General features: G+C 43.2%; 1 protein-coding gene across 6 annotated transcripts in view; it reads left to right on the forward strand.

Moving 5' to 3' along the window:
- TJP2 (tight junction protein 2) overlaps positions 1-17,057 on the forward strand; it is a 103,000-nt gene that overhangs the window by 53,609 nt on the left and 32,334 nt on the right. For 5 of the 6 annotated variants that reach the window (XM_072992183.2, XM_078385064.1, XM_078385065.1 and 2 more), the window contains 2 exons: positions 7,645-7,698; positions 10,500-10,624. In XM_072992183.2, the coding sequence (XP_072848284.2) occupies positions 7,654-7,698; positions 10,500-10,624 (170 nt within the window). In that variant the 5' untranslated portion in view covers positions 7,645-7,653. Of the gene's footprint in view, positions 1-3,369; positions 4,457-7,644; positions 7,699-10,499; positions 10,625-17,057 lie in introns of those variants that run through there. The other variant, XM_072992180.2, reaches the window with a different exon arrangement.

Consider the following 17,057-nt stretch of genomic DNA (forward strand, 5'->3'; position numbering starts at 1 on the left):
AACCCTGCTGCAAAGGATTGCCAGAAGTCTAAACTGACTTAATGGCACATACCTGTAGTTATTATTATTATTATAGACTATAGTGAATAATGATGGGACGTGGTGGCACTGTGGGTTAAACCGCAAGCCTCTGGCCTGCAAGGTCAAAAGATCAGCAGTTCGAATCCACACGACGGAGTGAGCTCCTGTCAACCTAGCAGTTTGAAAGCATGTAAAAATGCAAGTAGATAAATAGGTGCCACCACGGTGGGAAGGTAATGGCGTTTTGTGTCTAGTCGCGCTGGCCACATGACCATGGAAACTGTCTATGGACAAACGCTGGCTCTATGGCTTGGAAATGGGGATGAGCACTGCGCCCTAGAGTCGGACATGACTGGACTAAATGTCAAGGGGAACCTTTACCTTTTTTATAGTGAATAAAAATGAAAATTATTCACATATGTGAACAGAAAAGGGGGTCAAAGCAGTAGTATTCTTGCATTACTGTTCAGAGTTGACTTCCTCTGTATGTTTTTATGGGGAAGGAGACTGCTTCCCATTACAGTTCTTACAGTTTGTGAAAAAGATGGTCAAACAATTACTTACTAGCACCCTCTAGTGGAACGCTAGTATGTTGGTCTGCTCTTGGACACCAGGCAGCATCTTTAGCAGCTGCGACAAATCAATTTAATTCACACGCCAGTTGCTTTGTTCCAAATGCACAGTTGCTGCAGATGTATCTAGTAATGAGCCTTTCAATACTAAGTTCAAGGGTTATCTCTGTGTCATAAATTAACAATTCTGTTCACTTGGCCTCTGGGTAGATTTCTGTTAATGCACAACCCTGTTTCTCCGAAAATAAGACCTAACCTTAAAATAAGCTCTAGTATGATTTTTCAGGATGCTCGTAATATAAGCCCTACCCCCAAAATAAGCCCCAATTAAGTGAAACCAAAGAAGGGCAGTGCCAAAGAATGCTCCAACTACCGGACAATTGCACTCATCTCACACGCCAGCAAGGTTATGCTCAAAATCATACAAGGTAGGCTTCAGCAGTATGTGGACCGAGAACTCCCAGAAGTACAAGCGGGATTCCGAAGGGGCAGAGGAACTCGAGACCAAATTGCCAACATGGGCTGGATTATGGAGAAAGCCAGAGAGTTCCAGAAAAACATCTACTTCTGCTTCATTGACTATGCAAAAGCCTTTGACTGTGTGGACCACAGCAAACTATGGCAAGTCCTAAAAGAAATGGGCGTGCCTGACCACCTTATCCATCTCCTGAGAAACCTATATGTGGGACAGGAAGCAACAGTTAGAACTGGATATGGAACAACGGATTGGTTCAAAATTGGGAAAGGAGTACGACAAGGCTGTATATTGTCACCCTGCTTATTTAACTTATATGCAGAATACATCATGCGGAAGGCTGGACTGGAGGAATCCCAAGCTGGAATTAAGATTGCAGGAAGAAATATCAACAACCTCCGATATGCAGATGATACCACTCTGATGGCGGAAAGTGAGGAGGAACTAAAGAACCTTATAATGAGGGTGAAAGACGAGAGTGCAAAAAATGGTCTGAAACTCAACATCAAAAAAACTAAGATCATGGCCACTGGTCCCATCACCTCCTGGGAAATAGAAGGGGAAGATATGGAGGCAGTGACAAATTTTACTTTCTTGGGCTCCATGATCACTGCAGATGGAGACAGCAGCCCCAAAATTAAAAGACGCCTGCTTCTTGGGAGGAAAGCAATGACAAACCTTGACAGCATCTTAAAAAGCAGAGACATCACCTTGCCAACAAAAGTCCGAATAGTCAAAGCTATGGTTTTTCCTGTAGTGTTGTATGGAAGTGAGAGCTGGACCATAAAGAAAGCTGACCGCCGAAGAATTGATGCCTTTGAATTGTGGTGCTGGAGGAGACTCTTGAGAGTTCCCTGGACTGCAAAGAAAACAAACCTATCAATTCTAAAGGAAATCAGCCCCGAGTGCTCATTGGAAGGACAGATCCTGAAGCTGAGGCTCCAGTACTTTGGCCATCTCATGAGAAGAGAAGACTCCTTGGAAAAGACTTTGATGTTGGGAAAGTGTGAAGGCAAGAGGAGAAGGGGACGACCGAGGATGAGATGGTTGGACAGTGTCATCCAAGCAACCAACATGAATTTGACACAACTCCGGGAGGCGGTGGAAGATAGGAGGGCCTGGTGTGCTCTGGTCCATGGGGTCACGAAGAGTCAGACACTGTGACACCCCAAACTCCTAGGCTTCCCACGTAACCATGAGGCAGCACAAAAACACTAGGCCTCCAGTGCAGCGCCACGAGGCAACTCGAAACTGATCAGAGGATCTGACAGCCCTCTGTCCTACATGCTGCTGGTGCCACAAAACCTTAATAAGCACAATAACCACAATAACCCCCTGGCCCTATCCCCGATTCCCAACCCCCAGACCTCCCCATATAAACAGGTGCCCAGCTTCCCTCACTCACGGGGCGGCCGAAGCCCAGCTGGGACAAGACAGCTGAGGCGCAACAGAATGCTGCTCCGATGAGATGGCAGGGAGGGTGCAAAAAGAAGTTCTGGGGCAAAATGGGAGGGAGACACCAGGAGGTTCCCCCCCTCTCTCAGTAGACTCGGCACCACTCTTGCAGCCGCTAGAGGTGCTTCGTGATGCAACAGAACAGTGCCCTGGGTCAGAAGAGGCTCCTGCAAGCTGCTGCAGGTGATGGACACAGAGAAGAGGGGGGAAGGCACAAAAGCCAGCGCCCAGCTCTGGTGCCTTTGCAAAGGCAGCGGGGTCGGGTGATGGCTTATGTCAGGCTTCCCCCCTCTCTAGCAATCCCCCCCCGGCTCCGATGGGTGGAGGAGGAGCTGGCGGGCCGGATGTTGCCTGTGGGCTCTATTTTGAGGACCCCTGATCTAGACCCTTTCCCTGATGATGCATAAAATCTGTAGCCAGAGCTTCACTGATGGATGGTAACCCAATCTCTGTTTAAAAACTTCCAGCACTCCTCGGCTGAGCAGTGCTTACTATCTGAAAGTGCCTCCCAATGTTTAGCTGGAGTCTCCTTTTTTTAATCATTTAGGTCCATTGGTTCAGGTCCTGCCTTTTGGGGCAGCAGAAAATAAGGTTGATCTGTCTTTCACACAAGAGTTCTTCAAAATTCAAAGAGAGCGATCCTATCATCTTCTTCTGTCCTGCTGTCTTAACTATTCCCCATACAGTGGCTTTATAAGAACAAGTGATTCGCAGAGTATTACATGTGAGTTCCTGTGAGAAAGAATTTTTAGAAACTGAGAAATCCCCCTGATAGAAACTGCAAATGTCTTTGCAAATTCTTGTGATTGATGACTCTTCAGATTCCTTAGGCATGAGCTTGACTAGGGAAAGGCACATGTGATATCCTTTGGCTGTGACTCAGCTGTTGGCCTCTCTTGCATCTCCCCATGTGACTTTGTATATTCTCCCTACCTTGTTGGATTGACAGGCGTGAGCCGAGGTGTTCTGTACAAACCCTGAGGGATGCTTCAGAAAGAGTTTGGCATTGCTTTGACAGCCAGGAGATGGTGCTGTTGAGTTGCAGGCTCACTCTCCCGTTGAGTGGGCCAAGCAGCCTGTTGGTAAGAGATGAAGATCAGGAGAGGAAGGCTTACCTAACACAAAATAAAAGAGAGGCAACCCCAGTCCACATTCATACTGATGACGGAAAGTCAGACGAGGTGGAATAGGTCGCCCCCATGAACTTAACTGAGAAGCAAATTCCATGAGTTTAGTATGGGATTCATTAGCAATATAGGGGAAGCAGTCATCTAAATGTGTAGATTGTCCCCATCTCCTTGCTTTGTAACGGTACTTGGAAGCATGCTAAATACTATTGTGGCCAAAGTAGGGAAAAGTTGTTTTTCTGAACTACATCTTCCCTGAATTCCTGGCAAGTTGATGTATCTGGGAATTGTAGTCCCCCCCAAAAGGTAACTTTTTGAGTATATTGCCCAGTTTACAACGTTGGTGTCCTAAGTGATGGCTTCCAATTTTTTGTTTTCTGCTTCTCTTATGGTCCCAGTTCAGAAAGGGCTGCATTTTCCTTTTTGGAGTGGAAGAAGATGCTATACTTTGATGCCTGCCTAGTGGCAAACATCCGGAAGTTATTTAAATAGGAATTTAAAATTATTCCCTGGATTATTTTCCAGTTAGGAAAAGTGACAATGGTTTAGGAAGAGGGTATATTCTCATTGGTGCAAGTTTGGGGCTTTTAAAGGTTACCATGTGAAATGATGGCAGGATTGGCCGAGTATGTAGGGCACTATTGTATTAGAATTACATAACAATGTTTGAGTGGTAGAAACTGATGAAAAGACTGGGATGTTCAGAGTCCCTTAACAGATTAGAGACTGCCACAATGAAGACAGCTCAGGCTCTACAGCGGATGTGGCTGCACGCTGTGAAAAAGTTGAGGATTTTAAAATGGCACGTGAGTTCAATTTTTAATATATAAAAGCGTACATATCTTAATAGACTTCCTTGTCCCCTCTTCAGGCCATGATTTTGTATTTAGAATTGATTAACAAGCCTGGATTATTGTACAGCAGTGTAAGTGACTTTGCCATCATCCGTTTAGTGTAAAATAGTTAAGGGTTCTGACTTCTGATGCTTGTCAGATGCTTGTGGGGAATTTGTTCATACCACTTTGGGTATCACTGGCATACGAATAATTAAGTCAGTATTTTGATTACAAGTAATTATAAGATGGTGATTGTTAATACAATGAGGATTATTGGATTGATACAATTTGCTGAATGAATTTGAAGCCTCTTCACTTGTTTTGATTGTGAAGCAGTGCAAATGTGCTCATATTATCATTGTGCATTTCCCCAAAATAGTGTGCTAATTTCAGAGGAAAAACGTGGTTGCAAATCTCTCTCTTGGTGCATTTGCAATACCAGTTCATCATTATCTGCCTTAGGTTTACTGGCTCCTAATATAGCTAGAATTTTGTGCTTGTTGTGACTGAGGATTTAATCTTCTCTCGGGTAGGCAGTCTTCAGATGGTGACTTATAACATCTGTGGTCTTACCCAGCCCCCACGCTCATTTTGCTCCTTCCATTAATCTGTCAGCAGTGGTTAGTATCTCTGCAACAGCAAACAGCTGTAAATTTTATAATGTTAAAGAGATTATGAGTTAGAGATTTAGAACAGGGCAGATGGCTTTTGTGCCCAGTGAACTCCCAAGGTGAACTTCCAGTACTTCATCAGTCCTGTACGCTCTGTCCTACACGATGTGACCTCATGAACTGGTTCCTTTTAGCTTCATAATTCCAGATTGCAAAAGTCAAACAGTTTGTTTCGTTTGTAACAATTTGGCATTCTGCCAACTCCTTGATGTGCAAGTCAGTAAACTTCAAATTGTGGAATAATTTGTGATTTGCTGTTAATATATTTGCACTTCTTAGGTCCTTCAGTAATTACGTATGAGTAGAAATATTTTCCTGTAGTTTCCTGTAGTGTGGATAAACACAATATGAAAGAAATCAGGATTGTATAAGTCAAAGAATGAACCTTATAAGGTGATTTGTGAAGAAATGTTTCCAGTTTGTGGCTCCCTTCAAATGTGTCAGGGTCCCCCCGGGGGGGCACATCCCCCATGAGAATGGCTGGTGTAGAACACGATATATTTGCCTGGGGAAAGGAAGGAGATCAATGCAAAGAACAATTTAGAGCCAAATGACAAATTATTTAATTAACTGTAAAATTCAACCAAGCAAATTATTCTAATCCTAATGCATTTTGGTTCTAATTTTCACCTGCTGTGACTCTGTGAAGATGCATAAAACATGCCCAGTTAATTCTAAAGTCAACTCTCCTCCATTTTTCATAATCAAAATAGAAGTAATCTATGTGTGTGGTTTATTTACATACACATACCCTGTTTCCCAAAAATAAGACAGGTTGTTATATTAACTTTTACTCCAAAAAACGCATTAGGGCTTATTTTCAGGGGATGTTTTATTTTTGTCATGTACAGCAATCTACATTTATTCAAATGCTGTCATCTCATCTTCTGGTTGCTGCACAAGGGTGGAGGGCAGGGTTTCACTTAAGTGGGGCTTATTTTGGCTTACATTACGAGCATTCTGAAAAATCATACTAGGGCTTATTTTCAGGTTAGGTCTTATTTTCGGGGAAACAGGGTATATAATATATGTAAACACCACATAGTCCATATGAGGTGGGGTAATCTCAACAAATGCATTTTGTGCTGTTATTTCATATTTTGCTGGTATTTCAGACTCTGTCCAAGTAGTTCAAAGTGTGTCTTTCCTCTTTGAAAGTTTCGTGCAGACCTCCTTCGACTGTTCCAGCACCATTGAAAGCAGATATGTCAGAACAACATTGTATATTGTGGAGTCTTGACTCTGCCTCCTCCCTTCATTTTCTGCAAAAGTAATAGGGTGTTTTTTTAGAGTGGGTGGATAGCACCATGTGGAAATCTTCTCCCCCTCTATGACTTACCCCCATAAATTCATTCCATGTTTGCCTAGGAGTGGTTCAAGGAAATTCCCGTTAGCAGAATTCCTCTCAAAGCTGTAACCGTCACCTCCACAAGTGTCTGTTAAGAAATCAAAATCAGAATACGGAACTTTGTCTGTAGTTTAATCTTCCGATAATCAGAAAAAAAAATGAAAGATGAATTAGAATTAAGCTGATTCATTGTCCTGCATGGTATATCCCATGGAATCATGCATCAGGGTCATGTTGAATATATGACAAAATAAGTCATTACATATACAGTATATATATATTCTGTATACAGGACTCCTTCTGAAAAATGTTTGAGAGCTACAGGTAATGTTGCAGACAGACTTTATTCAAGTGTTCATTATTGGAAGTGTGTTAGTCCTTGAACATACTATATGTACTGACTTCTGGTTCATATCTGGATATAATTCAGTGTAGTGATGGTTATCTTTATACAATGAAGTCTCAGGATATACTAAAGCAATGGTGGGCATCCTCTCTCGATCCAAGGTCCAAATTCAATTTTCAAAATTCAAACTTTTTCCCAAGCTCTGGTTTTGTTTTATGTGTTCATTCAGGTTCTGGAAGGGACGGCGAGTGTGCTACGTCAGATCTGTTGTTTGATTAAATGTTTTATTTTGGTTCGTATTCAACATAATATACACAGAAAAGATGTGTTCTGCTACTTCTGAGAACTGGTCCCTTTTTCAGCAAAAAAAAAGGAAGGAACAAATGTGCGAGATCTCAGTGTGAGGCACAGTAGTTTGCTATTAAAAACGAAAAAATCAGTGTGGTCCTTTTATGTGATCTGAAAGCAAGGGAGAAGGATACCTTTATTAGACTAATAAAACATCACAAACATATATTTGTGATTTTTTTAGTGGTCTCATGAAAGATATCACTCACCCTTACCTTTGGTTTGTTACTAAAATATGTTCAGTAAATACTGAAGCTATTAAATTTTGCTTTTTAAAATGTCTTCTTTTTATGGTATTGCTAATTAATGTAAATGTAAAATGCACTGTTAAAGCAACAGGAAAAATATTCTTTCTGATACTGATCTTGAAATGTGCCCTTATTCCCATCCCCCTCAAATTGGTTTTCTTTCTGATGTTTCATTGATGTTTTTCATTGTGTAACAGGCCCCAGGCATGGAAGAGCTAGTATGGGAGCAGTACACAGTGACCTTACAAAAGGTTAGTGATTATTTATGGTCTAGTTTTCTAATAGCTTTTGTGCATGTACCACTGATACTGTATCGACAAACCCAACCCATTCTTTGGTCTTTCGCCTTTCCATTGCAAAAACACTTTTAAGCCTCATAATTAGAGCACTTAATCCAGCCTTTCCAAACTGCAGTTCCCTCCAGACACACTGGATTTCATCTCCATGACCCATCAGAGTTAGCCTTGTTAGCAGGGAGGGTGCAATCTTAAATTTCCAGCTGGGGAAAGAGATCAGAAGGAGGAGAACACTGACAAACTATTTTAGAACATGTACCTTCTCTGCTTTTAAATGTTGTTTTTTATATTAACAGTCTATTTACACTGAGAACAATTATGACACTTTACTAAAATTTCAGAGGTAATATCAGACTTCTTGAGCCCCTAGTCATGTATGATAATAGAACAGATGTCCGTTATAAGTGCCAACACTGATACACTGGATGTTTCTATCCCAGATTTTAATAATGAGTGGGGAGAAACAATTTGTAGGAGGTGCCATTCCCTTGGAGTCATAGAATCCAGCTTCTTGATGGGAGATAGGGGGCGAGGGGGGATGAAAATCAAGTGCTGTGTATTGGATTAGAGAATTCATAGGAAGCCAATACAAACACTGTAACAATAGTATGAAACACATAATTCTCTCTCAGAGTGGGAAGATATCTAGGGAGGATATGGTCCTTCATGGCTGGGTTTTGCAACCAGAGGCTCCAAAACTCAATCCTTGCTAATTCCCATTAAAAGGAAGTTAGGAAACAAAGCTGAGGATGGAAGCCACTGAGTCCCAGAAAACTGTTAAACAGTGGAAACAATATTGGGCTGGATGGACTAACTCAGTGTGTTTTGTAGAAAAGGTATATTTTTAAAAGTCTAAACCAAAATAGTAGCTGCTGATATCCAGACCACAACAGTTATTTTTTTGGGCTTGAAATATACAGAAACAATAACAACACTAACTTCTTAAAATCTGGATGTAGCAAACATGTTTTCTTTTGACCATATGTATTCCATACTTCCATATCTTCTGGAACGGTTACAGTTTCCAGTAGCCAGCAATGCGAGCCTCCCATACTGCCTGGCTATAAAATCAGTTGTGAAGTCCAAGTAATATGTCCCAGCCTTTCTTGGTAATAGAGAGAGAAAAGTGTGGAGAATGAGCATTTGCCATAATTTGCAATAAGTGCAACCTGAAATTGTGCATCTAAAAGCTAAGCAGGTGGCTCAGTTCTCCCCTGCTGATGTATGTTCTGCTCCTTCACTTTTTCCTTCTCCTTTCACATATGGTAAAAGATATTCCAGTCACCATGACTTCACTCATATCTGGGTGGAAAGAAGAGAAGGCCATCTGCCTCTCGATGGTACCTCCAACTTTCCATGCAATCCTGCCTGGATATTTCAGATGCATGTATTTATTCCCATTTATATACCGCCCCCTTAGTGTTGTCACTCTCTGGGAGGTTTACAATATGCAGTAAAACAAAGCAAAACACTGTATAATAAAGACAAAAAATACAGCAAAATACAATTGAACCATGTCACAATTAAACTACTTTTAAAGAAAATACACGAATTGAAACCGTTTGGACCTCTCAGGACAAATTTACATTAGTAGAAGACATCTTTGCATAATTTAGTTTAATTAGTTTCCTAAAAATAGAGAGGGATAGTGCCTGGTGAACCTCTGGAGGAAGCTTGTTCCAGTGGGAAGGGGCCACAACCAAGAAAGCTCGATTTTTCATGTTGAATCATCAGAAAGAAACAATGACGCTCTATATAGTTAGTCAGGGAAGAGTTTTGCAAATACTAAATATCTATCCATTAGCATGCATATCTAGCCTTAACTATCTCTGGATGTGAAAATGACAAAATTGAACCTGTCATAATACTTTGAGACATCATGAGAAGGAAAGATTTGCTGAAAAGGACAGTAATGCTGGGAAAAGCTGGAGGCAGCAGAAAAAGAGGAAGACCAAATATGAGATGGATTGCCTTCATCAAGGAAGATACAAGCTTGAGTTTATAAGAGCTGAGCAGAGTTGTTAAGGGCAGGACATTTTGGAGATCAGAGGTGACTTGACAGCCTAGAACAACAACAACAATCATTAGTAGTTACTCTTTTTGGGGGGGGGGCAGGTGTGTGTGCCAGGAACAGAAACTGCTTAGATTACATTCCTATATACTGATTTCTGTATAGATATATTTTAGATTTTGCTCTTAAGCAGCAGCCAATGTCCAAATCTGCCCAGTTGGCGCCTTGTGATCAGCATATAATATGTCACACAAACATCTACAGAAGAATATGTTTATTTGTCAAACCTTTATGTGTCACTTTTTGGGCAAAAGCCTTCCTTTAAACAAAGTTTAAAACCTTGACTTCCCAGGTGTTTTTGGACTACAACTCCCAGAAACTTTGACCAGCACAGCTAATGGTGAAGGCTTCTGGGAGTTTTAGTCCGAGAACATCTGGGGACCCAAGGTTGGGAAGCACTGGTTTGAAGCATAGATTGTAATTAAGATCAGTTTGTTTTAATGTAAACTTACAAAGCAAAGTATTATACAAAGTCTGTTCTGCTTGTTAGCTAAAAAGTGTTGTGGTCCTTCCTTCCTTCCTTCCACCGATTCTTTCTTTCTTTCTTTCTTTCTTTCTTTCTTTCTTTCTTTCTTTCTTTCTTTCTTTCTTTCTTTCTTTCTTTCTTTCTTTCTTTCTTTCTTTCTTTCTTTCTTTCTTTCTTTTTCTTTCTTTCTTTCTTTCTTTCTTTCTTTCTTTCTTACAGGATTCAAAGCGAGGCTTTGGTATTGCAGTTTCTGGTGGCAAAGATAACCCACATTTTGAAAATGGCGAAACATCCATTGTTATCTCAGATGTCCTTGCAGGTGGCCCAGCAGATGGATTGCTCCAGTAAGTGGGCTTGCTTTCATCAGGTGCCTGTGCGCACGTGCTCTCTCATTTTGCAAGCAGTTGATTTGGAAAGACAAATGTATTTCTAAGTGTAGATTTTCATGAAGGCACACATTGGACTGTTGATACTTGACCCTGCCATATTTTATCTGTAAGGATATAGCTGATCTGTCTGAACACTCTAGTGGTCAGAGCACTCATATTTGATGTTACATACAGCACTGATGTTACCTGTCTGTCATGGGTTGGAGGGAAAGTTCCATCCTATGGGGAGTGGAAGGCGGGACATCAGGAGGAGGGGCTGTACTGTATATATATGTGAAGCCTGTGTGAAGCTGAAGGAGAAGCTGGGAAGAAGAAGCTGGTGTGGGAGTCTGTGTGTCAGACAGGGTACTACTGTGTGTCAGTCAGTACCAACCTGATAGGTTCAGGTGTCTGTATGGTTAGCCAGAACTGATAGGTTCAGGGTCTGTGCTTTATTTAAAGGTGTTCTGTGTGAACCAAACTGGTGTATGTATGATTGAGACTAAGCCACGTTACTGTATCTTATTCACTTGATCATTTTATTTTCCCTGTGTGTGATTTAAATAAACCTTATTCCTTTATTTGTTAAAAATCCATTCCTGGTCTGTGTGACTCCTTACAGGGAATGGTTGGTGGCAGCTTAGTGAAACTGTGGTATATCCCAGTAGGTCTGGGGTTGTCACATTGATTGGTGTCCAGCGTGTGGGATACGACTGGTCCAGTTGTCCAGTGGTCCAGCAAAGCCTTGGCAAGTGTGCCCAGAGCAAGGGGGGGTCTAGTCAGGGACAATCTGAGAGCGCGTAGGTAATCTTCTAGGCTTACCTCACGGGGAGGTACGCTAGTGGAAGAACGTGTGACCTCAGATTGGTGGGACTAGATTAGGGAGCTCTGAGGCAACCTGTTTTGGCGGGAAAAGGCTGAGGCAAAGCTGAGTGAAGTAGCAGTGATCTAGCCTGTCTGCTGAGAGGCCTAGCAGAGGGGGGTAGACTCTGGCTGGCAACAGTTGCAAGTTAGTGCTGAAGAACAGCAGCAATCTATAGAAGGCTGGTTCTGAGGCAAAAGAGAAAAAAAAAGTGGTCGCTTTATTTTGAGGCTTGACTTTTGAAAGCAGCCTGTTCTGGGGGGGGATTATGCCCTTGACTCGAAGCCAAATGGCAGAAATGGGGGAAGTAAGAGACCCACAGGTAGACCAGGGTTCTGAGGAGGAATTTGGCTCAGTGCAGGAGGAGAGCACGGGAGAACTGACCTCAGAACTCAGAAAAATGCTCCTAGCCCAACAGCATGAACTGAGGATGAGGGAATTAGACTTAAGAGAAAGATCTGAAATCAGTCAGGCAGAGGCAGATGCCAAGAAAAGGGGAATGGCCATGAGGATGAAAGAGATGGAACTGAAACACAGAATTAGAATGGCACAATTAAAATTAACATTCCTAAATAAGAAAAATAACAATTTATCAGTTGAAGAAATTTCGGAAAGAGAAAAGTATGAGGCTCAGGTCAGACAAAGTGAGCAAGATCTTGAAAAATATAATCAGCAAAAAGACATTGAATTAAAAGAAATCAGAGATAAGACTGAAGAAAAAGTAAAAGAGATAAAAGCTAGGGCTGAGGAAGAAATTTTACAGATCAGGGCTGAGTTTGAGGCTAAGCAAAAGGAGCTGGATTTGAGAATAAAAGAGAAGAAATTGCAGCTAGAAAAGAAACCAAAAGAAGGCACACAGGTTAAGGCACAACATCAAAACCTGAATTATTCTGAAGAAAACATGAGGGAAACATGGGACCCTAAGGACTCCAAAGGGTTAGTTCAGAGCCCGCCAAAAATGGGCGGCCATTTTGTTGATAAAACTTCTGGGCAGAGCCAGTCCAGGAACCAGATTTTGGAGGGAAAACCAAAACCAGAGGAGAAAGACTCCAAGTACAGCAGAAAATGTTATTTCTGTCAGGGAAAGGGCCATCTAATCTCAGGGTGTGAGAAATGGAAGCAGATAAAGGGAAATGTGCCTCATGATTTGAGTGGAACCAAGCCAAAAGCTGTGTTCTGTGTCCAGAAAGAGCAAAGCTCCTTGCCACTGAGGGAGCCTGTTGCCATGGCTACTCAATCTGGAACAGTTACATCTGCTGATCAGGCTGGGGAAAATGGTCCTCTTGTGGAGGTCAAGCGCTGCTTGCTAGTGAGAACAGATTCGCAGTTGTTTGAAACCGCAGGGGTGGACGTAGGAATACTTGACCATCAGTATAGGGGGCTAAGGGATACTTGTTCCCAGGTGACCCTGTGCCATCCAGATATTATTCCTAGGGAGTATATAATCCCGAATGAGAGCATGAAGGTGGCAGGGATTGAGGGACAGGTGATCTCGCTGCCAGTAGCTGAGGTACCTGTGAACTTTCAAGGCTGGAGGGGAGTTTGGCGGCTAGCGATTTCATCGACTCTGCCAGCAGCCGTGCTCGTGGGAAATGACCTGGCTGAACATGTGAAACGGGTGCTAGTGATTACACGCTCACAAGCTAACACAGGGACAGTTCAAGGGGGTACTGATGAGCCCGAGACGGAAGCAGAGGGGAGTTCAGAAGCTGTGGTGGAAACCTTAACCACAGACAGCCGATTTGGCCAAGAGCAAAAGGCAGACGCCACTCTCCAAAAGTGTTTTGAACAGGTGACAGACGCCCAGCTAACACCTGAAACCCCAGTGAGATTTCGAGAGAAAAAGGGGATTTTATATAGAGAGACCCTGAGGAATATCTCAAAAGGGGGAGATGGGATCAGAAGTCAGCTAGTGGTACCTGAAAAGTATCGCCCCATGATCTTACAAAGGGGGCACTCTGACATGTTTGCTGCGCACTTAGGGGTGAACAAAACACAGCAGAGAATCACACAGAATTTTTACTGGCCTGAAATAGGGAAGCAGATCAAGGAGTTCTGTAAACAATGTGATGTGTGTCAGAGGCAGGGGAATAACCGGGACAGGACCAAAGCAAAGTTGTGCCCTTTGCCTGTGATTGACACTCCGTTCAAATGTATAGGGGTGGATATTGTGGGACCTTTGCCCAAGGCCACAAAGAGGGGGAACCGGTTCATTCTCACCATTGTGGACCATGCCACGAGGTACCCTGAAGCCATTCCCTTGACTAACATTGAAACTAACACAGTGGCAGATGCCTTGGTGGGGTATATGTCCAGGATGGGATTTGCCTCAGAAATAATCACAGATTTGGGCGCATCGTTTACATCGAAGCTCATGAAACGGTTATGGCAAATCTGTGGAATTAAACACAAGGAAACCACTGCCTATCACCCTGAAAGTAATGGGTTAACGGAGAAGTTCAATGGGACTCTAATGCGCATGATTAGGGCTTACTTGGCAGAGAATCCAAACAATTGGGACCAGAAGCTGCAATCCCTTTTGTTTGCTTATCGATCAGTGCCACAAGCCAGTACCGGGTTCAGTCCGTTTGAACTCTTGTTTGGGAGAAGGGTGAAAGGGCCCCTTGATTTAATCAAACAAAATTGGGAGCAGATCACCCAGGATGACCCACAAGACGTTGTGACATATATAGACACCTTGATGAATGACCTAAAGAGAAACCTAGAGCTAGCAGCAGAAAACCTGCAAGCTCAGAAGGTCAGACAGAAAACATGGTATGACCACAAAGCCAGGGAGAGGCACTTTGACCCAGGGGAGGAAGTGCTTTGGCTTAGGCCCTGCAGAGAGAACAAACTGCAGCTCAAATGGGCAGGACCATATAGGGTCATTTCCAAGATGTCAGACCTGAACTACCTTATAGAGCAGGAGGAGAACCAAGCAAGGAGGGTGGTACATGTGAATGCCCTAAAACCCTACTACAGAGGGGAACAGAGGGTTTTATTTGCAATAAAAGCAGCTGAGAGTGAGGAAGCTGAATTACCCTTCTGGGAGGGTAGAGGGGAAGTAAAATACAACCCAGAGGAGGTAAAGATCAGTCCTGCACTCACCCAAGACCAGCAGCAAGAACTAAAAATGCTGCTCATCAAATATCAAAAGGTGTTTTCCAATAAGCCGGGGATAGTGAAGGGAGTGATGCATCGGATCCACACAGGGGATGCACCCCCGCAAGCAGTATCCCCATACCGAGTGACGGGACCCTATAGGGACAAGGTGCGGAAGGAGCTGGACGAGATGCTTAGGGAGAACATAATCGTCCCCTCTTCTAGTCCTTGGTCCTCTCCGATAGTCCTAGTGGACAAGCCTGATGGGAGCATTAGGTTTTGTGTAGATTACAGGAAATTAAACCGCGTAACCACTCCTGATGCCTACCCAATGCCCAGGCTAGACAACCTGATTGAAACCATAGGGGGTTGTCGGTTCATTTCATCATTGGACCTAGTAAAGGGATATTGGCAATTAAGAATTGATCCCAGGGATCAAGAAAAGACCGCCTTTTGCAGCCCTTTTGGTCTCTATGAGTTTAGAGTCCTGAGCTTTGGTCTCAGAAATGCACCAGCCACATTCCAAAGGCTGATGGACCAGACCTTAGCAGGGCTCAGTGACTTTACTGTGGCCTACATTGACGACATAGGGATCTTCAGTAATACCTGGGAAGATCACCTGAAACACCTGGAGTTAGTGCTGCAGAGGTTAAGTGCAGCAGGGCTAACAGTAAAGGCAAGCAAGTGTCAGCTGGGTAGCCCAGAAATAAAATACTTGGGTCACATAGTAGGGGGAGGAGTGATCAAACCCCTAGAGGCCAAGATAGAAGCAGTTCGTGATTGGCCTAGACCCAACACCAAGAAAAAAGTCAAATCATTTCTTGGGTTGGTGGGCTACTACAGAAAGTTCATCCCGAGGTTTAGCGAGATTGCGGCTCCGCTGACCGATCTGACGAGGAAGAAGACTGATGACCGCATCCCGTGGACCAGCGACTGTGAGGAGGCGTTCCAGAGGTTGAAGGAGGCCCTCATCAACTATCCAGTGCTGCGTGCTCCAGACTTCGACCGGGAGTTCATCATCTACACCGATGCGTCTAACAGCGGGGTAGGAGCAGTTCTTTGCCAGGAGGATGAAAATGGTGACCAGCATCCAGTGTCCTACCTGAGTAGGAAACTCCAGAAAGGTGAGAGACATTTGGCAACCGTGGAGAAGGAGTGCCTGGCCATAGTCTACGCGATCCAGAAGGCCAAGCCTTACATCTGGGGAAGACATTTTATTCTGTGCACTGACCATTCACCACTGCAATGGTTAAAGACAATGAAAACCCACAATAGTAAACTTATGAGGTGGGCTTTAAACCTGCAAGACTATGACTTTGAAGTGAAGGTGGTCAGAGGGTCAGTGAACTGTGTTGCTGACGCCTTGTCAAGAAGACCTGAAGAATGAAGACGGCGAAAGAAACATGGACTATGTATATATTTTGGTGACCAAAGGTTAAATGTACCTGTTGTTTATTAAACATGCCTGGTTTGTATGAATAAAGGTAACTTGATGTATTGTAAATGGTAAATGTTTAAATGCCTAATTGATATGTTTATCCTAAAGTAAGTATGGTATTGTATGTTATGGTATAACTGTTTTTGTATGTTTTGGATCCAGGTTGTTTTTTGGAGAAAAGCACCTTAGCTTTCCCCCTACAAAACAACTTATCCCACCGCTGCCACCAATCAATGTGACAACCCCAGACCTACTGGGATATGCCACAGTTTCACTAAGCTGCCACCAACCATTCTCTGTAAGGAGTCACACAGACCAGGGATGGATTTTTAACAAATAAAGGAATAAGGTTTATTTAAATAACACACAGGGAAAATAAAATGATCAAGTGAATAAGATACAGTAACGTGGCTTAGTCTCAATCATACATACACCAGTTTGGTTCACACAGAACACCTTTAAATAAAGCACAGACCCTGAACCTATCAGTTCTGGCTAACCATACAGACACCTGAACCTATCAGGTTGGTACTGACTGACACACAGTAGTACCCTGTCTGACACACAGACTCCCACACCAGCTTCTTCTTCCCAGCTTCTCCTTCAGCTCTCCTTCAGCTCTCCACACAGGCTTCACATATATATACAGTACAGCCCCTCCTCCTGATGTCCCGCCTTCCACTCCCCATAGGATGGAACTTTCCCTCCAACCCATGACAGACAGGTAACATCAGTGCTGTATGTAACATTTGACTGAAGTCTCTGCTCAGCAGCAGGATGAATCTGAACAGGAACATCTGCTTCAGGGAAGAGTACAGGAAAATGCCACGTGGACCTTGCATATTGGGGTATCTGCTACAAGACACAGATACTCAAGGCACACTGGTTTCAGTAACAAGACATATGAAATCCATAAGCAACAGTGAGCTACTAAAATGTCCCTTTCATGGCTTACTGAAGAATTGGAGACCCATTCTGAGATTAAGGGGTGTTTGTGCCCTGGACGG

This window comes from Pogona vitticeps, chromosome 2 (assembly GCF_051106095.1).
Source record: "Pogona vitticeps strain Pit_001003342236 chromosome 2, PviZW2.1, whole genome shotgun sequence".
In the NCBI taxonomy this organism is placed as follows: Eukaryota; Metazoa; Chordata; class Lepidosauria; order Squamata; family Agamidae; genus Pogona; species Pogona vitticeps.